We start from the raw sequence: 22,665 nt of genomic DNA, 5'->3' as shown, positions 1-22,665 counted from the left end.
ATATGGTGTCACGCGGAATAACGAAGAGGGGGTGCATATCAACCGTCTGATGGTTTCTTGGACACGTGGTGATCGCTGGAAACTTGGGTGGTGCTCTTGTTCAATAACTTCCATAATCGATCTCTCTCATTGGTTAAGCCTCAAGGATATTTGGATGGTGGCTGGAAAATTAAATTAAAAAAATGACAAAATAATTTATTATCGTCTAAACTGTTGGAATTAATTTTTTTTCGTTTTATATCATGAATTGTTTTTGACTCATATTATGTAATTAAAATTTATTGTTCCATTAAAACCCGACAAATAAAAAGATGGACAACGGACATAGACAAAAAGTCCGATGTTTAGTTAGAAACATACTGGATAATATAAAGTGTTAATTTCTTTTTCATCCCGTGAACTATCACTATTTTTTATAATGATCTTCTAAACTTTTTTTTTTGTATACATGTGCAAGTCACGTCCAACTCAAAAGAAACTTTTACGATAAACAAAATATTCATAGATTTTATCATCTTCTCCAAATTTCTATAACGTCCCTTTCTTCAAGTTGTAGCATCATATAAATGCGTCTCCCATCTCCTTTTAGATTTTCAAATGAAAGCTGACCCAACCCAATTCCATCTCTGTAGATCAATCATATAAACCTTAAAAGTTTTTTTCCTCTTAATTATTTTATCCCGAAATTTTCTCTTCCACCATTATAGCACCTCGATGGAGCTCCTGATCCCCACCCACCAACCCATATAAAAGAATCTTAAAAAAAACACAGCTAAAAGGAGATGATCCAAAATAAAAGAAAAAATTTAAAAGATAATAGCACGAGATGATGGAGAGATAAATGAACAACAAAGGACGAAGGCTTAAGACCTCCTTCACTTACTCTTTCTAACATTAACGAGGGCAATGAAAGAATTAAAAAATAAATACAATATTTACATTAGCTAAGCCACATGCTTATTTTGCTATTTTTAAAAAATAGTTTAGAAGGTTAGTGTATACCTAAAAGGGTTTAGAGAGTTATTGTGGATAATAGTGATAGTTTAAGGGGTGAAAAAAGATCTATCCATAATATAAAACATAGTATCAAGTATATAATAATAATAATTACAAGCACTCATATATAATTAGGAGGGTGACGATCCTTAAAAATAAGCCATTCACTTTCTATCATTAACAACACTAATTAAAATAAGCGCAGTAAAAGATTTAACTAGCCAAAAAAAAATCTATAACAAAGTCGATGTTATAAAAATACAAAGCAAGAGGATCGAAGTCATGCAGCTTTGTCTGGGATCACATAAAGATCCAACACATACCACATACAACCCTATAAAGGCAATCCGACGACGACCATAGCAATTTTGATAGCGATCCAGAGTTGAAAAAGAAGAGAAGAAAACAAAGAGGTTTGTTGTTGGAAGTCAATTTAGATTGTATTGCTTGAGCTTCTGGCACTAATTTAATATTACATTAATTTTGTGTAGGATTTCCTTGATGTTATAATGAGTCAGTAATCCAAGCACAAAGATGAAGGCTAAAGAGAGAAACTATTCCATGCAATTTTCTTATTTGGAACATATGCCAAACAAACAGTAGAGAGGGAAATGAGAAATGATATAAAATCCAAGCCCATTTAAATGAATACAACAAAAGGCAGCACAAGCAGAAGAAAACTCCTTTTCACCAACTCCAATGAAACAAAGCTCCTCTTCCCTCCCAAATATCTACTCCTTCCACTTCCACTACTGCTCTGAGTTCCTTCATTCCCACTGCTTCCACTGTTAGTTGAGCTCCCTTTTGCTGTTGTGAGACAAGAAATTTTTGTTATTAATATTGGAAACAGTAGGCATGATGCTATTTGTTAGAACAAAAAAATAAAAATAAATAAAAACCATTATAATTCTCAGGCAACATGAGAGATATGATATAAAGCAGAGATTCTGAATTTAAATTTCGTCAAAAATAGGTTATGTTAAATATAAACCGTCGTTCTCTTAATTTACAGGCTTATGATATAAACGTGAATTAAATAAGTAGAAAGACTTCATTTATAGTGAGATTTCAACTATGGTTATTCTGCTCTGATATTGTATTAATCCATCTAACTCCTATAAAAATTATGAGTTCTAATGAAGATGAGACAGACCACCTAACCAAAATCTGAACAAAATAAACCAGGTGTTATCATAAATATTTAAACTTTTAAAAATATTCATCACCTTGAGCTGCTGTGCTCCCACCCCCAGTACTCTGATTAAAAATCTCAGCATCGGGAGAATTTGCAGGCAGGTTCAAAAGCTCTGCACAAATTACCCCAAAATAAATCCCAAAACCCCTTCAAATCATTCAAACTATCACATATGAAACTTACTTGTGCACTCAGAGATATTGGCAGGGGCACTGCACACCATGGGCAGAGACAGAGCAAGGCTGACATTAAACTTGATGCCAAGCTGGGGATTATCTCTATCTTTGATCAGCACACAGAGGCATTTGGGGCTTTTGCCCACGACTTGTTTGAGGCCAGAGCAGCAGTCTGGAGTTGGGACCTTGGAGCTCCCCTGGACATAAGGAAGGCAAGTTGCAAGCCCAACCAGTTGTTCTGCACACTCACTGCGATCACTTGAGATGTCTGAGCTCACATGGTGGATCGAGGAGAGAACTAGGAGGAAAGAGAGGGTTAGGAGAAGGGAGCAGGGGACTAATGCCATAGACTCAATAGGAGGAGGAGGAGGAGGAGGAGAAGGTGGTGGTAGTATTCCTCTCTTTTGAGCCTTTTGGTGAGTACTGGGAGTTCAGGACTTAGGAGGGGCTCTTTTTAAATAGGATGATGGCCTGATGGGGAAAAGGGTCTCCCTATTGGAGTTTGTTGGTCGGTGGAATTAGTGTTTTGGGATGCATGCGTATAGGTGGGCTCACTGATAGATTGGAATTTTCTTTTCTTTTCTTCCTCTTCTTCTTTTCACACCTTTAAAAAATAGTGTAATGATAAGTGGATAGTGTTTACGAGCACAAATTTCTTTATAAAAATAATAAAATAAATAAATAATAACTCTTGTTTACTTGTGAAATATAAATAGACTTATTCTAGTGTAGTAATTAAATAATATCTTACCCTATTTTAGTATACTAATTTAATATTCTTTCTCATAATATCGACCATAAATGTGACAAATCTATCCAAGAGGATATTTTTCTGTAGCAATTAAATAATCTTGATAGCTGTTTATTGCATCTCCAACTGTAATAATTATCTATTGCGAGTCTAATAAATATATCTGGGTTCGATCCAATCCCCTCAAACATAAATAATTTCCTATAGCCAGAATTATTGGCAATCTCGATAGCAACCAAAAACAAAGGCAGCCAACAACTAATCCAGTTAGCTTTGCATTAATCTCATCAGTTTGAGCAAAACGGTACAGTTAGGGCAAAATTAATGCCCAGTAAAAGAGCATAATTAATGTGACAACCGGACGAATAATACATTCATTTGAGTATCATAAGTTAGCTGGGAGTAGCAGCTGGAGTGATTAATAATATCAAGGCATAAGTAAATAAGATGAAAGAGAAATAAATTTGGAATCACTCGAGATCACGGATTAGGATTCCTATTGTCACGGGCCACATTTTGGTGGGATGTGGAAAGGGACGTCCTTCTAATCCACTAAGATAGGAAGAATTTTTTTTTAATATAATTAATATAATAAAATCAAGCATACATGAACTAGGAATTATTTGAACAAAGTTAGAACATTATTATTGGTTGAGTAAAATAAGTGCATGAAGTGCATATCAGAGATGCCGCATTGCTGGAAATAAGCAAGAGTTATATTGCAGCCATCAATATATGCTTCCATTCTTTATAGTTAAATGAATGAAGGGAACATATGGAATGGTATGCCAAAGATAGCTAGTTGACTGAGGAAATTAAAGCATATAGCTTCCTTTTTCTTCAGGAGAGGGCATTATGAGATTTATGAACTTGTTTTCTCTCTTACTCATTTCGATGCATCCGTCGATTTCGTTTGCGGCGCCGTTCACTAGTATTGCGATTTCAGGATAACATCAAAAGAAGGTTCAGCAATCATCGCTTGTAAAAATCAAAGCCTGAGAATGAATTTACATGACAGAAAACTAGACCAGGAATTAAAAGGCTATGAAAATATTCTTCTCATGATTTCTATAACTTAATGAGACATGATACAGAAAGACAATTCACGCCGTTAAAATGACACTGAACAGCACTGAACAGCACGGATTAGCAGACTCAATCTCCTTTCGGAAGCTTACCAGAAGGTGTTCTTTCTCCACCAGTCTTTCTAGAACCAAGCAGCTGTCAGGAGTTCATTATCATGGACCTGCAAGTAATATGGAAATTGCATTTAAGATATTAAATGTAATCAATGTTACAGAAACTTTACAATTACATCCGAAGAATAAGTCAACCATTTAGTATTTCATAAGATGTTCAGGCCCTACATATGAATGATGTGAGCATGTATGTAACTAGTAGCAAATAGAATTCGATCCAAAAGGTATACTACTATCAGAAGGATGTTTTAGTGTAAACTCAATCTTTTGAATGCAGTCCACCCCTTTTTTCACATCAAAAAGGAAAAATAATAACAAACCCACCCAGAAGGAAGTATATAGCTAGGCAAGCACATTAAAATACCAGTAATCAACAGTAGGTTACAACTTAAGAATCTTCCAAATGTTCAACAATTCTTTAAGCATTTTACCATGATTTTTACAACTTGGGCAATCTATCCCAGCTGTTATTGCTTATTCTCAGTAAAAAATGTCACATTTCTGCAGGGCCTCGTACCAAACTCGACGGAAAGAGCACTTCGAAAGATGTGCAAATTGTGGTATTAGCATTTCATAGTCCAACTATTTTAAAATAACTCTGGATAAAAGGTCAGGTTAAACTGCAATAAACGTGTGTTATAATGATATTAATGATGACTTTTTATTTACGTACCTCAATCATCAGCGTCTAATCCTAGGCTTGCAACGAAATTCTGCTAAGAGAGCAATGTGATCAGATGACCATTCAGGAGAAGGTAGTGCTGTATCCTTTCGCAAGCTTTCCTCATCCAAAAGTTCCAGCAGCGACTCCACCGTCAAAGAGTCCGCTGAAAAATTCAGAAAAAGAAAAGGAAAACTGATGTAAGCTGGCAGATGAAATATCCCACTAACTTGGAAAATTAAAAATAAATAATAAAAAGTAATAGAAAAAATAAATGGGAAGAAAAATAATAAGCAACCTGTGTAAAAAATGTAATCAAGGGTGCCGATGAAGTCCCTAGTGCAATTTGTAAAAAGTGGTTCATTTGTTGAAGGATCCATCCTCCTCCTTTGCTGTTCCAAACTAAAACCAGGCCCCATCGCCCTTGCAAATGAGGAATATGCACTGACCTGTGACATGCCCAACTGGTGTGACACCTCAAACTAAAGTAATTGCACTTTTAGCATTATCATTTCTAATTTTACCAGAGGGAGCTGGTGAGTCAGCTTGCTTGCTGGACGCAAAATCCCTAAGGGGTCCACAGCCAGGTCAGGATGCAATTGTTCAATCTTGCCCATTGCAAGAAGTGCATGGGGAGCACTACATTCAAGACCCTCAATCAGAACAATAAAAAAGCAACGCATAAACACAATGATTGTATCCATCAAAACACTGAACATGCCTTCCAGGAACTGAATTAAAATCCCCACACACCAACATTGGAATATCAGCGCTAACAGCTATCTTTTCCAATCCCTTTAACAGTGTGTGCACCTGAAATGAATCAGAGAAGATTCAGCAGATTCTTCACAAAAAAGAAGAGGAAAAACACCAGCAGCATATGGAGTGCTAGGATTAGAACCTGCCAGAGCTTAACATCTTTGAGATCCTGATGGACATTTACATGTGTATTTGCCTGTAAAGACAAATCAAGAGAAAATGATAAAATGCCACCTAAAAGCCCCAAACTGCACAGCGATTCTTTACTAACAAGAAACAACACAATCAACAAAACTAAGAAAATAAATGAATGATGGCCAAAACTCACATGGGCATCTCACTGTAAAATTATTCTATTGCTACAAAGGAACATACATGTCCCAGATCAATATCAATATAGTGTCACTTTCTCCAGATCAACTTGTAGACCATCCTAATAGATTATTTGCCTTAAGGACAGAATGTGAAAACACAATTTTGAGGTTGAATATGGGACTGCAAGGTAATAAGAATTGAGAAACGTCTGGTCCAATGAAAGAAAGATCAACAAATCAGCTTAGGGAGATATTTATCTGCTGTAAAGGTAATTCTCCAGAGCTATTTCAATCAATTGGATCCACTTAAAATAGAACTCTTTAAGAACAAATATGCATTTGGGAAAACGTGAGACTTTCAACAAGAAGATATTAACCTTCTAAAGAAGCACTCAAAATTCTTTTTGCCTGGTTTCTACATTTACACGGGTTGCAAGGCTAGGAGAGCATGTTACCCATCAATCATACATAATGGAAGTATTTTTTTTTTCTCTTTTCATTAGACAAGGCTCCTCAACTGCTCCATAAATTAACAATGAATAGGGAGAAGAGAAAGAGGGAACAGAGCAAACACATCTGGACGCAAATGGTAACTTATAAAGCCAATTGTTAACAATATAGATTTTATCCACATATTGATAACCAGAGAACAAGACTAATGTACCCACCACACAAAGGAGCTGCCGTTTTCCAGGATTATCAGTACCTTGGTTACTGAACTTTGCTTCTAATACTGCAATTAATGCAATATTATCCTATACAACAGAAAAGGAATGACCATTACTTCAGCACTAAACAGTAACGAAGATAGTACTTGACTAAATTATTATAGGGACCATTGGCGCAACCTTAATCAATCGATTTAAGGCTATTTTTCGTTGACCAGTTGCAATCACTGCATCGGTCAAAGACTGTGCAGCCTTATTGAACTCAACCTGCATAAATGAATGGAGCCAGAAGCATGAGATAAATACTAACACACAATTCAGCAAAACTGAAAACAGCAGTATACCTCATATTTCTTGACATGTGAAAACCGATCCCTGCGGAAAAATGTTGCACAACCATCAATTGCCTGGGGATTTCCACTATAAATCTGTAACAGCAACTGATTCATAATTATTAATCATAACTAAAAGGGATTAGAGAAAAAAGTAAAGAATACACAAAAAGGATCATATAATAAACCTCTGATGTCTTCTTCTTGTAGAGTGCCTGATACCCATGCTTATCAAGCTCTGGGGCAAAAAACTCATCGAAGTGGTCACTTTGTACCTGGGGAAAAGTAAAGGATAGAACCAACACTTTAGTTTGTGTTATCTTGTAAACTTCAATTTCAAAGCTCGATTTCTTTCACATCCAGGAGGAACAAAAGGTAATTTCTCTTGACATATTATGTTTAGAGAAAAATAGGAATATATTGGAAAGCAAAATTTTGTATACCAGTTTGCATATTGATGTGCCTAAAGAAGAAAAAGATATACACATATATGGTATAAAATGAATCAGAAAATGAAAGAAAAAAATTTGTGCAATTTGAAGGTAAATATCAAACTATGTTGACGTAAACAAAGATCTCATATTTCGGGTCTCACGAATATAATCTTTCGCAGAATAGCAGCATGGAAGTTAATAGGACAGCTGGACAATGTATACAACAGAAAACAGCTAGGATGAAATTCATCAGTATCGTAACAAGCAGAAAAGAATAGAAAATTATTGCAGCTTGTTATGGTTCTTAATAACAAAAGTGTAATAAAACCTTTTAAGTAAATAATTTGGCATTGAGTAGGCATCCTTATCTAGCATCTTTGATTAACCAAAATGATGGTAAAAAGGATGACAACCTGAAACAGTTGAAATTTTCTTGGTCTTTGAAACTACAAAGAAGGTGACAACTGGAATGACATACCTCTTGTAGACAGATAATGTCAGCATGATAACCAATAATTTCACGTAACAAATTCTGACGTCTATAAGGCCAAGAGAGGGCCCAAGATGGGCAATAGCTATAGATGTCACTTGTTGCATATGCATCGGCAAGAATGTTATATGAAAGCACCGTGAAGGTCCCAGAAAGAGAAGCTCGGTTATCTGCATCTAAATGCCCAAGAACATCAACACCATTCACTTGAATCATGCGCCGTGGGCTTGGAGATGGTGCCGGAATCACACGAGATGTCATGATAGAATTCACAGATCCAATTGGTATTCTAGTTTCTGCATCTACAGCTACACATTCAAATCTTAGAACATGACCAATATCATCTGCTGATGGTGTGTAAGTTCTGGAGCGTCCAACTTCAAACCATGTTTCACCAGAACTCCTTTCCGTAGATGAAGGGTATAAAGGTACAGGGCCATTACTAAGACCAGGACTCTGTCCTAAATTGGATGTTGAACCAGATAGTCCAGCACTTATTACCCCAGATCCACTGCTATTGAACCGCCCAAACAACTCTTCCTCCTCACCACCATTTTCATTCACAGCACTACTTGCACGCTCATGTAAAACACGATGATGCTGCCATGCATCAGAGAAGCACTTAGGAGAGCAATGGTAACTTTTAGCAACAGGTACTTTAGCTTTAAGGCAAACTAGGCATTGGAGAGTTGCTTGTTCAGTTGGATGCACACTGCATATGGCAACTTTCCGATCACTCTGTATACGATACCTTCAATAGAAAAAAGGCATAATTAATCTCATAACTCATAAGTCCTAGCATCCGCACAACATCAGTACAATTTAGAGGAAAGAACTCAGATATATGTCATAACGACAGGAGCATATATTGAGTTAAGGATCCAAGATTGAGCAGAATGCATAACAATTGTGGAAAGCTCAAAAGAAGCTTGTCTTAACCTTACTTATAAACAAAGTTATTGTCAGAAACTGTATCAACAAAGATCCATCAAAATTCAGTGATGAAAGATTCATGCTATATTTTAAATAATAAACAATTCTAAAAACCCTCGGGCAGCTCTTTGTTTGGTTGGTCCTATAGCATTTCCACGTGTCAAATATCATATCTTCCATCCAATATACTGCAGGTTGTTTGTTGACTGCAAGAAGTTATTCACTTCTCTTTTAAGAAAGCTAAAGAGACAAGGGCTGGGAAGAGACAAACTAAAGGTCCTAACATTGTTGGATCCAACAAGTAGGTCGCCATAGTTAGATCATGCCTGCGGCCTTTCTCCAGTGGAAGATAATTAATGTAGAAATTGGTGGAAAAACTTAATAACATAACCGGAAGAGGATCATTGAGTGCCTAGACACTAGTGAGCACTTAGAAGCATCCTTTTAAAAAGTTAACTTCTGGCAGATGCAAAATTAAAGGGATGCCTAGACTAGCATAGGAAGCTCTTTCCTAACACAATGAAGGCAATTAAATCATCTAGACGGCACTACAAAGAGCAGCCATCGAGGTAATTCTGTAACTTAAAACGAACAGTTAAAGCAACAACAGATCGGACACAGTATTGGGCATCAAAATTACCATATTTCCACTCTCAAAACATCACTTTGTAGATTGGAGACAGAATAAGACATCAAGATAGAAGCATCTACATAAAACTCACCACTTATACCGCATGAAGTATCCATCGAGAGGCGCCGATTCCGGGACATCTTCAGTAGTTATTGAATTGTCGGGCCGACGCAGAAGAACATACGGCGTGATCTCGCAGCCTACTATGGGGATCTCCGACGGGAGGTGGACCCGCAGCACACTCAGCATGCTTCCTGGCCCTTATATCCCTTAACCCCAAATCCTAACACCAACCCTAGAACAACACCTTCTTCCTCGTCGTCCTCTCCTTTCCGAACCCTATCTCCTCTCCGGCGGCGGAAGCGGGGTGGATCCGCCATCACCCGACCCTGGGAATCGCCAGGGTTGACCAATCAATCTTTGCCCAATAGATCAGACAGCTTGATTTGGCATCTGGGTATCGCGAAAGAACCCTTTTTGAGGGCAAAAACTACAAGATAGAGGAGAAAGGCCGCATCTTTCTATAGAAATCTCGTATTTCGTTGATTTTTGGGAGCTAACGGGAGCTTAAAGTAGGGGCCCTTTTACCTGTAAGAGACTACAACTGGAGATAGAGGAAGGGGGAGTGAGAAGGGAGCAGAAGAAGAGGAGAAGAAGAGGGAAATGGTTAGGGTTTTTGGGAGAAAGAGGGGTAGCGGCGAAAAACTTTTGGGTGTTGTAATTATAGTTGGGCGCTTTTGATATCTTGCGATCGCTCTGCTCTCTTTGTGGTCATCTCCTCCTTCAATAGTTATAGATTTTCTTTATATCTATATATATAATTTTTTGTTCTAGAAAATATTTCCATTTGCAGCTGATTGCTTGCGGTTCAGGTTACAGGAACTTGTACATCCTCTGCCTGTTTGGACTGCCAATTGCCAAATCATCATCTACTCATCCTAGGAATTTTACCTGATTTGGCTGATATATATTCCTGCGACTAGAAATGCATATGATCCTCTCCTGTATATATGTGAGACTTTCCTTTGTGTTATTTTGCTACTCAAATTGGCATTTTTGGCAGCAACGAGATAAGGCATCAATTTATCATTGAATTTACTTCTTCTTCTTTTTTATTATTATCTCTGAAGTTGTAGGCTCTAGTAGCTAATACGTACAGTAAATTATATCTTGAATTATAATTCGTACTATACAAAGGAAGCAAATAAAAGGTTCTATTTATAAATAATTAAAAGAGAAATATTTATTTTAATATAGATAAACTATAAAGTGTTATTTGTAATTTTCTCTAATTATTAAGATCATCTTCAACAAAGAGCTCTGTATTTGGAGGCTAAAGACTCCACTGATAATTTTTTAGAGCTGGATAAACTCCAACTCGACCGGCTATATTTATTATTATTAAATGATATGATATTTATATATTGTATCAAAATTAATTAGTAATATTAATTTATTTAAATAAAAAATATATTGTTAGAAAGCTTTCTAGATCTGTAAAATAAGATTAATATTAAATAATGTTAAAACTAAGTTTAAATTAGTAAGAAAGCTGAATATAATAAGTAAAAAAAATAAAAAAAATAATAGTTAAAAATTACATTACACAAAATAAATATCTAACGGTCCGATAAACCGTTTTTGTAGCCACTATTTTATACTCACCTCCTTTTTGACTATATCAACCTCCTCCCTATTGATCTTTCGGCACATCTCTATCTTAAAAATTACTAAATTTTGAGACAGTGGACAATCCTAAGTAATACAAAACAAAATGTATTTATAATTTATCTAAAAATTAAAAGTTCAAAAAAGGATCTAAAATGATTTAATATTATAAAGGTCTCGACAACATTTTCCAATATTAGTATTTTTTGTTAAAAGTCGAATAGTGAAACTAAATATATATAAGTTTAAATAATTAGTGTATAAAAAAAAAGATATTAGTCGAATTTAAAAAAATTGTATATCTTGGAGAATATTTTTTGAATTAAAAATATATATATATACCAGTGTTCTACATCTAGGCTTTAAAAATTCCTCCAAAGCTTTAAATTTGAAGCTGCAGTATCCCAAGCTCCAAATTTAGAGCCATATTTAAAGTCCAATTAGAGTAAACCTCAGTAGGTTAAAGGGCCTCCAGGAGGAAAAGCTTCCAAGTTTTAATTTGGGCCGTCTATGATAGGATTTGGGCTTAGTTTTCGCCCTTGGTCCAAAATATGGGAAGTGATTTGTTTCTCTAGCCTGTTAGCTTAGCACTTAATAGTTTATCTGAAAAGTTAAAACAAACTTAGACAGAGGAAATAAAAATAAATTTAGTGAAAAAAAAAATAGTTATTGACTGTTTTTTCCAAGAAAAAGGAATCGGGATTGAGAAGTTAATTCTCACATGAATTTTGGAGTTTTCGACCAAACTAGCTTTATTCAAATTTATTTTTACCGAAGTTGGCTAACCCACAAACTTATTACCAAATTGAATCTAATTCAGTGTAGCATAATGTCAGTTAGTTCAACGCTGAATAGTTTAACGCTTTATGTATATAAATTGTTTTAAGTTAATCTTTCAGCAGTTAAGAAAACAAAATTTATCTAAGAATAAAAATATTGAACTGAAAAACGCTAATTAGTTTAATATTTTTATTATGGCTATAATAAATTAAACACTATTTAGTAATAAATCTGATAGATAGTCTATTTCAGTAAAAAAACAAAAAAAAAAAAGAGGGCTAATTTGGTCAAAATTTCAAAATTTTGCAGTAGCTTGTTAGCTTTTTATTCCATGGACTAATGATTGGATACTCAGTAATCACCACTTTTTATTCCATAGACTTCATCGTCTCAATCCTAACGTTAGATTAGCTTGGGGTGAACATTATCCAAATTGAATGGGCTTGGGAGAAAATCTCAAATGAAATCCAAGGCTAGATTATGTCTTGGGCTTGGGCTCAATCATTCTGAAACCCCTAAAAGGTTGTTCCCGTACACATACCTATTCTTGGATACGCATGTATAAATGTTTTCGTACATATATCTATAGATTCAGGTACTTCAGTTTAGTATAGGAAAGATAATATTTTCCAGCAGTATAATCAAGTCAATCAACTTTTCCTAAGTTTGCTTTAATAAAATTTTGAAAATTTAGGCTTATCTCATATAAGCGAAAAAGGGTTTCGGTGTGGGCCGACTTATTTAGGTCTATCTGAATGTGCCATTAAATTTATACCAGCGCATCAGTTGTATGTATTTGATGACCACGATGACTGATTTGAATTTGTGAGATGATAGTCTATCACTCACAATTTGGTTTGCAAAGTCCAATCGGACAAAATTAACTTCATGAGGGTCAGGTACTCAACTCAACTGAGTTCTGCACATGAAACATATTATCTTTTCTCTCACCTTATGATGAATTTCTTCTCATGTTCTCAGGCACAATTCTTATCAGCAGAGAGGTTTCTGTAGCATTGGTGGTCAATCATATCATCATAATAGTAAGTGACTGCTCCCATCCAAGGTGTGACTAAAGGGGGTGGAAAAGAAAAGCACAAAAGAAGCTTCTTGCTGCTAGGCCACTCAACGTGGAGAAGAAGGTGATACGTTCTTTTCCACCATAAAAAGAGAGAATCTCGTTAGGTGTGGATGGTGGGCAACCTAATAGTGTGACAGGGGAGCTGTGAGTGAGGCAAGCTACAATTAAAGAAAGGAGGAGGACGGCAACAACCCTACGTATAATAAAAGAAGTTCTTAAGAGTCCACCGACACGAGTCCACCGACAGCTCGCCCATTCCATCCTACAGTATATTATTACTATCATTTGTCTCTCTACCTTTCTCTAAATTTATCCTAATCATTGAGATCCCTAATTATTTAGCCATAAAGTGTTATTATAATGACAAGAAAAATGGATCGAATTAGACCGACTACTAAAAATAAGAATAGGCATCAAAGAAACATTAAGTATATATAAGATAAAAATTAAAATCAAATGGAAATGGAAATGCTTGCCTACGAAGTGAGAGACGTAGATTTTTGCTGCGTCGTATGCTTGGCTTGTAACCCGAAGTCAGACAGTGAGGATCTAAATTTCTAAATCTGCCGAAGGAATCAAAACAAATATGCACAAATTAGATGATTTATGAACGTGACAAATGGAATTCTTACACGTACCCAAGTTCTTCAGACTCTGTCATTTCTAGCCCAATACCTGCATGCCACATCAGAAGAGAAGCTTGCAAAGTAGCTGGTTGCTGTTTCACACAGACAGCCTGCTGCAACCCTTGTGCAAAATTTACCAGTAGAAGAAGCATTAAGAAGATGACTCTCATGCCAAAATTGGTAGGGTATGCTTGGATTCCCTCACATGCACTTTGTTTGTTCTCCTTCTGCATCCAAGTCTTCTTTGCAAGCTGGAGAATATTAAAAACAAAAGGGCCACGTGTTACAACTGAACCATTTCCTTCAGTATAACTCTATAAGCTACTATACTTGGTAACTTTGCATTATTATCATGTATATATATATTTTATACTTCTCTTTTTGTTACCTGGTAGTATCCAAGTGTGCGCCAAAGCCAATAGCCTCAACCCCACAGTGAAGTGGAGTGCTCACCTCTCTCTACCCAACCGTTGGAGAGAGAGAGAGAGAGAGGAGGGTACGTAGGCCAATTAAAAGAAAGCAATGCTCCAACAACCACAAGGCTCCAGAGGCTCCGAACTAAAATGACAGCGCTCCCTCCCGTATGATAAGATCTTAATTCTCTCATTGCTACGAAGAGGTAGAGAGAGATAGAGAGAAGAGAGGAAGGAGGTGAACCGAGGAGGCCAAGAAGATGTTCGGCCGGGATCCATGGGGCGGGCCGCTGGAGATATCTAATGCTGATTCCGCCACCGACGATGACCGGAGCCGGAATTTGCAGGACTTGGACCGGGCGGCGCTGTCGAGGCAGCTCGATGAGACGCAGCAGAGCTGGCTGTTGGCCGGCCCAGGGGACCAGGCTGGGAAGAAGAAGAAGCAGTATATAGATCTCGGCTGCATGGTTGTCAACCGAAAGATCTTCATCTGGACGGTCGGCACGGTGCTCGGCGTCGGCCTCCTCATCGGCTTCATCATGCTTATTATCAAGCTAGTGCCGCACCACCACCCGCCGCCTCCACCGCAGGACGAATACACTCGCGCGCTACACAAGGCCCTCATGTTCTTCAATGCACAGAGATGTGAGTGCTAGATCTTCTCTGCAATAGCTGATGTGGTCCATAAATTTGACGTTTTTCCTAATCACGAGCTCATAATTGCATCGATCCCTTTATTTTTCTCGTGATCCTGAAGGAATTACGTTTTAACTGTCATCCTTCTATTTTCTCCAATCTCTTTTTACCAAACTTGCATCACTTTTGATCTACTACCTTTAAATTGACAGAATTCCTCCAGTGTATCAAATCAAATGCTTTCTGAAAAGAAAAGACCTATAGATCTGATCCAACAAAGTCATCTTGAGAAAAGTAAAATTTTTCCAACTCCTGAATTTGGCAACTGAATGAACTGTTACAGCCATATCTGAACCGCGAACTTGGTCGATGCATTTGAGCCGATCTTTGCCAAAATCTTTGTATCTGTTGGATCTCATGCTCTGCCAAACCAATCGAGCAATCATCTTTCGCCTTCATTTTTTTGATCTGTTTTTTGTAACATATCAGCTGGGCCGCTGCCAAAGCACAACAATGTCAGCTGGAGAGGGAATTCTGGCATGAAAGACGGAACCTCTGACACTTCAATTAGAAAGAATCTGGTTGGAGGATATTATGATGCTGGGGATGCAATCAAGTTTAACTTCCCCATGTCCTTTTCAATGACTTTGCTCAGCTGGAGTGTGATCGAGTACAGTGCCAAGTACGAGGCTGCTGGTGAACTTGATCACGTAAAGAACATCATCAAGTGGGGAACTGATTACCTCCTCAAGACCTTCAATTCTTCCGCCGACACTATCGACCGAATTGCTGCCCAGGTATATACAAGTTGGCAATGTTTTGACAGTAAGCTGATGCTGCAATTCTTATGTTGATGCAATGCATGAAGTTCAAGTATTCGTAAATTTGAATCTGCACATTGAACATCATCTTATTAGATATTTAAATCAGCACAAATTTCTTCAATTTAAATGTAAAAACAGAATCTCCAGCATAAGATTCTACTACAGCTGGATAAATATTCTACATGTAGTTTTACAAATTACAAGTGTTCTCCTATATCTTCAATATAAACTTGAACACATTAATAATACATTGTATTCTCTCTCTGAAAGGTTGGGCTTGGTGATACTTCGAAGGGACCAGGTCCTAACGACCACTATTGTTGGGTAAGACCAGAGGACATTGATTACCCAAGGCCCGTATATGAATGCCACAGTTGTTCTGATCTTGCCAGTGAGATGGCAGCTGCCTTAGCTGCGGCTTCCATAGTGTTTAAGGACAGCAAGACTTATTCAGAGAAGCTAGTCCATGGTGCCAAGACACTCTTCAAGTATGGTAGGGAGCAAAGGGGCAGATACAGCCCAGGAGGCTCAGATCCATCAATCTTCTATAACTCCACTAGTTACTGGGATGAGTTTGTCTGGGGAGGAGCATGGTTGTATTTTGCCACTGGAAATTCCTCCTACCTTCAGTTGGCTACAGCGCCTGGTCTTGCCAAACATGCTGGTGCATTCTGGGGTGGTCCAGATTATGGAGTATTTAGTTGGGACAACAAGCTTACAGGATCTCAAGTAAGTGAACATAAATAAAGAAGCATGAAACATAGAGGCTAGTCCATATACTATTTGATTAGAAAAGGTAGATAATATGCTCCAAAATTGATGATTTATGAAAACAAGAACAAGGGCTGTGTCAGTGTGCTACCAAAGATATTGTGATTGTATTACTGTACTTAAATTACATTGAACATTAAGCATGACAGCCTATACATATAGCTTTCAATAAATTTGGCCTTATTTTAGAATCTTCTATTCCTGTTTAGAAAGTTAATAGGAAAATACACGTGAACTGATTTAATTGAAAGCTTCGGGGAATGACTTCAATTCAGAGTATTTAAAGGGAAACAAGATCGAATTGATTAGTCAAGATTAATTGTATAGAATGTGATTTCTTGTAGAAATTGGTTTGCAATGACCACAAGATTAACGCTAATCTTCTCATCAGTATGCTCATGTTTGAGCTCTTCCTAAATACAATCACATAGTTAATCACAAAATGATGTATCTATTATACTTGACACAGGAACAGGATAGAGTATGGTTCCATTTGTTCGGATCAGTAAACATCTATAAGTATCATGATCATAATCAAGGCAACCAAAGTTGATCAGCAGTATATAAATTTGTCATTGATATATCTCCATTACTTTTTTTCAGGTTCTTCTCAGTAGGTTGCGACTGTTCTTGAGTCCAGGATATCCTTATGAAGAAATCTTGAGGACATTCCACAACCAAACAGACAATGTTATGTGTTCATACCTGCCAATTTTTAAATCGTTTAACCGAACCAAAGGTTTGATGCCATCCTACTATATTTTTTTCTTATTCTATGATTTCAAAGGCTTAGCATTGGAATGTCTTACAGGAGGTCTAATACAACTAAATCATGGAAGGCCTCAACCACTTCAGTATGTGGTCAATGCAGCTTTTCTCGCTTCAGTATACAGCGACTATCTTGAAGCTGCAGATACACCCGGGTGGTACTGTGGGCCTAATTTCTACTCAATAGATGTTTTACGTAACTTTGCAAAGACTCAGGTGCGACTTCTTATTTACACACCTAAGTTTATATTGGCATCAGTACACAACATCAAGCATTTATAAAATCAGTTGAACTATTCAAACCTTTAACACCATTAAGCTTACTTTCTCTAAGATTTCCAAGACATAAATGTGGCACCTCGATGTTCCAAAATGGATTCCCAAGTGCCAAAAGCATGTCCATGACTATTTATGCTTTCAACACACTCTCTTTAAAATCTTGAAACAATGCCTATCCATACGTCAGCAAGAGATCTCAACATAACTTCTCCTCAGTTCCACCAAATGTTCTGTGTGACTCGATATCTCTACTTTTGCACAAAATTATTGCTCATAATTGGTTGTTTTCTACCGATTGCAGATTGACTACATTCTAGGTAACAATCCGCAAAAGATGAGCTACATTGTGGGTTACGGTACTCATTATCCTAAGCATGTTCATCACCGAGGTGCATCAATTCCTAAGAATGGGGTCAAGTATAGCTGCAAAGGAGGATGGAAGTGGCGGGACACTAAGAAGCCAAATCCTAACACCATTGTAGGGGCAATGGTTGCCGGCCCTGACAAACACGACGGATTCAAGGATGTCCGGACAAACTATAATTACACAGAGCCTACGCTTGCAGGGAATGCTGGTCTGGTTGCAGCATTAGTTTCTCTCTCTGGAGTAAAGACTGGAATTGACAAAAACACAATCTTCTCCGCAGTTCCACCAATGTTCCCAACTCCGCCACCACCACCAGCAGCATGGAGACCATGAGATCAAATTCAATTTCACAATTCTTTATCGAGAAGTATAAGGAGCATGGAAGGCCTATTCACTACAGTAATGGAATTTGAGCATATGAGTACAAGATGGAGTACATGTTAACAGAATGAGTATTCTCTGCATATCATGCTTCCATAAGAGGACTTCTCTAGTTTTTGTTTTCGTCAAGGGACATATAGTGTGTATTATATAATACTATAAAGGTGAGGTATTCTTTCAGTTCAAAACCTTCACCAGTATGCTTTTCCTTGGATAGTTTTTCAAAAGAAAAAAAAAAGAAGTTTGAAGTCTCTAACAGGAACTTGTCATTGTAAAGCTTTTATAGGAAATTGATATTCCTTTGTTTTGTATTTGACAACGTGGGTGAGAAGCCAATTTCATATCACCTTTTATTCTTACTTTTATCTCTTTTCCAGAACAAAAGGGAAACAATGAATAACATTTTCAGTAGGATCATGATATAAGGCAGAGGTTTCTAACCATGTTTATATAACAAAAGAAGAAATATAAGTTAAAGGAGCTTACATAATTGAGCATATCCTGTTAAATCCTGGTTAAAGAGGAGTTTCCAGTTCCAATGAAAACTTTTGCTCCTAGTCTGCTCTATCAATAAACAGTACACATTTTGTTTTCCTTTGATGAATTTATATGAGGAAAGACAACTAATTTCATCAAATTATAAAATCACGAGTACCTGAAGCTCTGAAAGCACTAGGTCATGTATGACCTTAAGCCTTAGACCAGTTCTACCACACCAGAATTCTTGGTACATTGAACAGTCTGTAGCTGCACGAAACACAATATTAAAACTAGATGGCATATGCAAAATCTAAACATGCAGTACAAATAATTCAAACTACCTGTAATCTCAAGTCAACAAAGGGTAGATTCAAGGATGTTGCTCAATCCGTGATTGAGAAAATGTCGAAACAAATATGGTATCTCATCCTATTAATTTTCTGCCTCAACAGAAAATGAAAAAACAAACACCATTTAACCTCATTGCAGGATGGAAGTTAACTCTGTTCAGGATCATGGATAAAACTGATTCAGATCTTATTCTGAAAGATGGTAGGTATTCAAGTTTATATAAGCATGATCCAGTTACAAGTTACAAAAGCTGCTCCTACAACATCTAGAATAGAACCCAGTACTCACAGAGCTTTTATTAAGAAAACTGCCATCTTCTTACTCTTGAATCAGGGAAAAAGATAAAGAGGGAGAATAACTTGGCAAAACTATTTGTGCACAAAAAGTAAATATGGAGCATAAGAAAGTAATTATCACCTGAACAATTCATTATCTCATCATCCTCTTCCAGCATCATCATCCCAGTTTGGCTCTTGGGCAAATCTGGTTCCGCTACCCATGACAGGCTTCACTCGCATCACCTGTCTAAACCTGGCCTCAATCCCATCTTCCACTATTTGGCATAGCTCTTCCAACAAACCCTCTTCCCCTGATCCCCCAAAAGCATCACGCACCAGCTTATATGTGAACTCTCTCGGAACAGCCCCTCCATTGACCATCTCCACAAGAAACTCCCTTGCCTCCTGAACCCTTCCACTCTCACACAGAGAATGTATGATCGGTGTATAAGAACTTGAGGTGGGTTTCCCATGTTCCCTAGACACCATTTCTCTCAACAAATTCACAGCCTTATCCACCTCATTAACAACACAATAATACCGAATAAAAGAGTTATACGTCACCCGATTCGGCAAACAACCCTTTAGGAGCATTTCATCAAACAGCTCCTGTGCACGACCAACCCGGTAAGTCTTACAGAGCCCATCGATCAAACAGTTATAAGTCACCACGTCCGGCACAAAACCACGAAAGACCATTCTCCTAAACATATGATTCGCCTCCCAAATTCTCCTCCTGATTGCTTTCCGGCACCCTGTTTGTAAGCTATGCTTGCAATAAGCACCAATCAAGATCGTGTACGTGTAAGAATCCGGTGGGCACCGTGCGCCAGGCATCTCCATCTGGTCAAGCAAAAATCGCGCTTTTTTGAACCACCCAACACGACAAAGAGCGCCGATAATTGTATTGTGAGCTTGGGAGTCTGGTTTGCAATGTAGCTGCTTCATGCGGTAGAATAGCAAAAGTGACTCCTTTACAAGGCCCTCCTCACTGAGGGTCTTAATCACCGCAGTAGCCGTCGCAGTGGTGACTAACTCTTGGTTGCGACGGAGGAATCGGTACAAGATGGGCAAAGCATTCGCTTTTGCGAGTAGCCGCGACATCTCGCGGCAGGTGCGCTCATCGTGGGCGAAGCCGCACCGGGATTCGATCCAAGAGTAGAACTCCAACGCTTTGGATACGCCGAGGCGGACGAGGGAAGCATCCCGATGAGCTGCGGGGCCAACTTGTTCGAAACGAGTGCGGGGTCTGAGAGGAGAGCGATGGCGGCGGAAGGAGGGGTCTTGGCGGCCGACGGAGTGGGATGATAGGAAGAAGAAGCGGGGGATTGCGGAGAGGACGGCGGCGACGGCGGCCGAGGAGAAGCCCGGGAAGTTAGGGGAGGGTGAGAGGGAAGAGTCGAAGGGGCGGTTTTGGAGCATGGCGGAGATGACTTGGGGGATGAGAAGGGAAGGAGATGGAGATGGAGATGGAGATGGAGATGGAGGTGGAGATGGAGAAGAGGAGGAGAAGCGGAGGGTTCTTGAGAGCATCTTGGTGTTGTCGAGGAGAGGGAAGTGGGAATGGGTACTTATAGCGCGCTAACTTCAAATACCAAAAAATGTTGTTAAGGATGCACTCCACCAGTTCGTTTTATGTACTTTCTTTGATGAATTATTTCAGCAGTATATGTACTTAAAATAATGAATTAATGTTAGAATCTTATTCTTAAATTACGAATTCTATAGTTAAATTATAAATTTCATACTTAAAATATAAATTTCTTATCATATTCTTTCTTTCACTGTAGATAAATTCTAAATATAAATAAATTTTAAATACAAAAGTTCTACATCGTAATGTCACGGATTTTATCCAATTAGTTTCATATTTTTTGAATGTCATATGTATATCTTCTGAATATTTTGCTAAAATTACACAGAATTAGAGTTTCGTAGTTAAGTACAGATTTCGTATTTAAACTATAAATTTTCAGTTGTAAAAAATATTCACAAGATAATTATTTAAAATCTAAAAATTATAAAACTAATTGGATAAAATCTATGACATCATAATCTATAATTTTTTATTCAGAATTTTTTCAGATTCGAAATATATTTACAACGGAATAAATAATTTATAATTTTAGTACAAAATTCGTAATTTAAATTCTGACAAAAATGTACAGTTTAAACTATCTCTAATTAGTTTTTTATTTTATTAATTAAGGAGCGGTTGGATATTTGTATAAAAAAATTAAAGGATTAAGAAACTTTAAAAATAAAAGGTAGTAGAAGAAGAAAATGATAAAAATGAAGAATTAGGTTGAACATATGAAGTAGAGGATGAAAAAGATAAAAGAAAATGAGTACCAATCATTTTTCTCTTTCTTATTAAAGTGTCCCGTCAATATTTAATGAGTCGTTAAATGATAGAAAGAATAAATTTAAAAGAAAAGTAAAAAAAAAAAATCTCAAGTGGAAGAGAAACTGAAAATGACTATGTTTTGTCAAATTGAAAATCAAGTGGATTTTTAATGTAATACGTTGTTTGAATTTTATTTTTTGGAATAATGCCACACATTGTTAACCAAACTAGATAAAAGAGTATATCACATATACAATATTTGGTTAGACTCAAACTTGATTTTTAAAAACACCCTCTCATAATCCTTTTTAGAGATATTGAAAGTGTTGTTAACTTATTCTGCAACAAGTACGTAAAATAGAGTTTATGCATCACTTTTTCTATCCCAGAAGGTTTATATGTAGGAATTATAGTGTGAAAATATTTCTTACGATTAGTGTTATGAGGAACACAATAAATTGTATCAGAGTCGATAGTTTGATGATCTTGATCAAAGTACTTTTCTAAAACGAATTAGTGTAGTCGATCAATTTGGTGACTCTTAATACTCGTCCTCAGAGTCACAGAGGGATTAGTCACTGTCAGTTTGTCACAATGAGTCCTAGTTTGACTATAAAATTTAGTTCATTATACATTTGGTCATTGATGAAATAAGAGATACTAATAATTTGTTTAGTTAAATTACAATTTTATTAGACGACTATTAATGAGATTATGAGTGGAACATAATTAGATTACGAGGACATAGGCTTTGAATGCCTATATAAAAATATTAGGAGTTATGATGAGCATATTAAGAGTCTACAATGGATGTGCGACGGAACATAGAAAGTCCCGAAAAGATGCAAAATGCGTGGGACATACTATTATGCAAGATAAGTGCGGAAACACTAGTGAGCTGTGCTATAAAAGGCTCGTAAGAAGCCAATATATAAAAAATAATAAAATGAGATAAGAGAGAGCTAGTCTACTATTGTTCGTGATGTATGAGTTTTCTATCGGTTGATTGTAATATGTGTATATATTTTTTTGATTGGTTTATCTAAGATGTTTTAAAGTATGTGTATTTTATATCT

General features: G+C 37.0%; 4 protein-coding genes and 1 long non-coding RNA gene across 9 annotated transcripts; 1 reads left to right on the top strand and 4 right to left on the bottom strand.

The window, feature by feature from the left end:
* Positions 1-1,538: 1,538 nt before the first annotated feature.
* Positions 1,539-2,845, bottom strand: LOC140777356 (non-specific lipid transfer protein GPI-anchored 14-like). The gene is made up of 3 exons (XM_073121405.1): positions 2,375-2,845; positions 2,223-2,303; positions 1,539-1,803 (listed from the first exon to the last, which is right to left on the bottom strand). The coding sequence occupies exons 1-3, from the start codon at positions 2,712-2,714 to the stop codon at positions 1,637-1,639; spliced, it is 588 nt and encodes a 195-aa protein (XP_072977506.1). The 5' UTR covers positions 2,715-2,845; the 3' UTR covers positions 1,539-1,636.
* A 1,237-nt stretch (positions 2,846-4,082) lies between these two features.
* On the bottom strand, positions 4,083-10,333 carry LOC140777355 (carbon catabolite repressor protein 4 homolog 1-like). Of its 2 annotated transcripts, none has more exons than XM_073121403.1 (12): positions 9,631-10,333; positions 7,964-8,726; positions 7,240-7,326; positions 7,064-7,159; positions 6,900-6,986; positions 6,720-6,806; positions 5,880-5,933; positions 5,700-5,791; positions 5,503-5,617; positions 5,277-5,427; positions 4,991-5,144; positions 4,083-4,364 (listed from the first exon to the last, which is right to left on the bottom strand). In XM_073121403.1, the coding sequence occupies exons 1-11, from the start codon at positions 9,786-9,788 to the stop codon at positions 4,999-5,001; spliced, it is 1,836 nt and encodes a 611-aa protein (XP_072977504.1). In that variant the 5' UTR covers positions 9,789-10,333; the 3' UTR covers positions 4,083-4,364; positions 4,991-4,998. The 2 variants fall into 2 exon arrangements, with proteins under 2 accessions (XP_072977504.1, XP_072977505.1); XM_073121404.1 differs by having other exon boundaries at positions 7,064-7,147; positions 9,631-10,332.
* A 2,392-nt stretch (positions 10,334-12,725) lies between these two features.
* Positions 12,726-14,218, bottom strand: LOC140777585 (uncharacterized). Its single transcript, XR_012107044.1, has 3 exons — positions 14,083-14,218; positions 13,744-13,945; positions 12,726-13,631 (listed from the first exon to the last, which is right to left on the bottom strand). It is a non-coding gene; the product is annotated as an uncharacterized lncRNA (long non-coding RNA).
* A 13-nt stretch (positions 14,219-14,231) lies between these two features.
* Positions 14,232-18,444, top strand: LOC140777583 (endoglucanase 10-like). The gene is made up of 6 exons (XM_073121794.1): positions 14,232-14,752; positions 15,233-15,540; positions 15,838-16,296; positions 16,942-17,077; positions 17,150-17,322; positions 17,687-18,444. Exons 1-6 carry the CDS (start codon positions 14,368-14,370, stop codon positions 18,083-18,085), a joined length of 1,860 nt encoding a protein of 619 aa, XP_072977895.1. The 5' UTR covers positions 14,232-14,367; the 3' UTR covers positions 18,086-18,444.
* On the bottom strand, positions 15,494-20,814 carry LOC140777584 (pentatricopeptide repeat-containing protein At1g77405). Of its 4 annotated transcripts, none has more exons than XR_012107042.1 (4): positions 19,382-20,814; positions 18,789-18,880; positions 18,620-18,697; positions 15,494-15,634 (listed from the first exon to the last, which is right to left on the bottom strand). XR_012107042.1 is itself a non-coding variant. In XM_073121796.1 (2 exons), exon 1 carries the CDS (start codon positions 20,773-20,775, stop codon positions 19,402-19,404), a length of 1,374 nt encoding a protein of 457 aa, XP_072977897.1. In that variant the 5' UTR covers positions 20,776-20,814; the 3' UTR covers positions 18,979-19,053; positions 19,382-19,401. The 4 variants fall into 4 exon arrangements, 1 of the variants encoding a protein (XP_072977897.1); XR_012107041.1 differs by having other exon boundaries at positions 18,620-18,692; XR_012107043.1 differs by lacking the exon at positions 18,620-18,697 and having other exon boundaries at positions 15,532-15,634.
* Between the last annotated feature and the right edge of the window lie 1,851 nt (positions 20,815-22,665).

This window comes from Typha angustifolia, chromosome 15, assembly GCF_048772165.1.
Source record: "Typha angustifolia cultivar Huaian chromosome 15, ASM4877216v1, whole genome shotgun sequence".
Taxonomy (NCBI): Eukaryota; Viridiplantae; Streptophyta; class Magnoliopsida; order Poales; family Typhaceae; genus Typha; species Typha angustifolia.
Note: the sequence above shows the minus strand (reverse complement) of the source record. Positions and strands in the feature narration are given on the sequence as shown.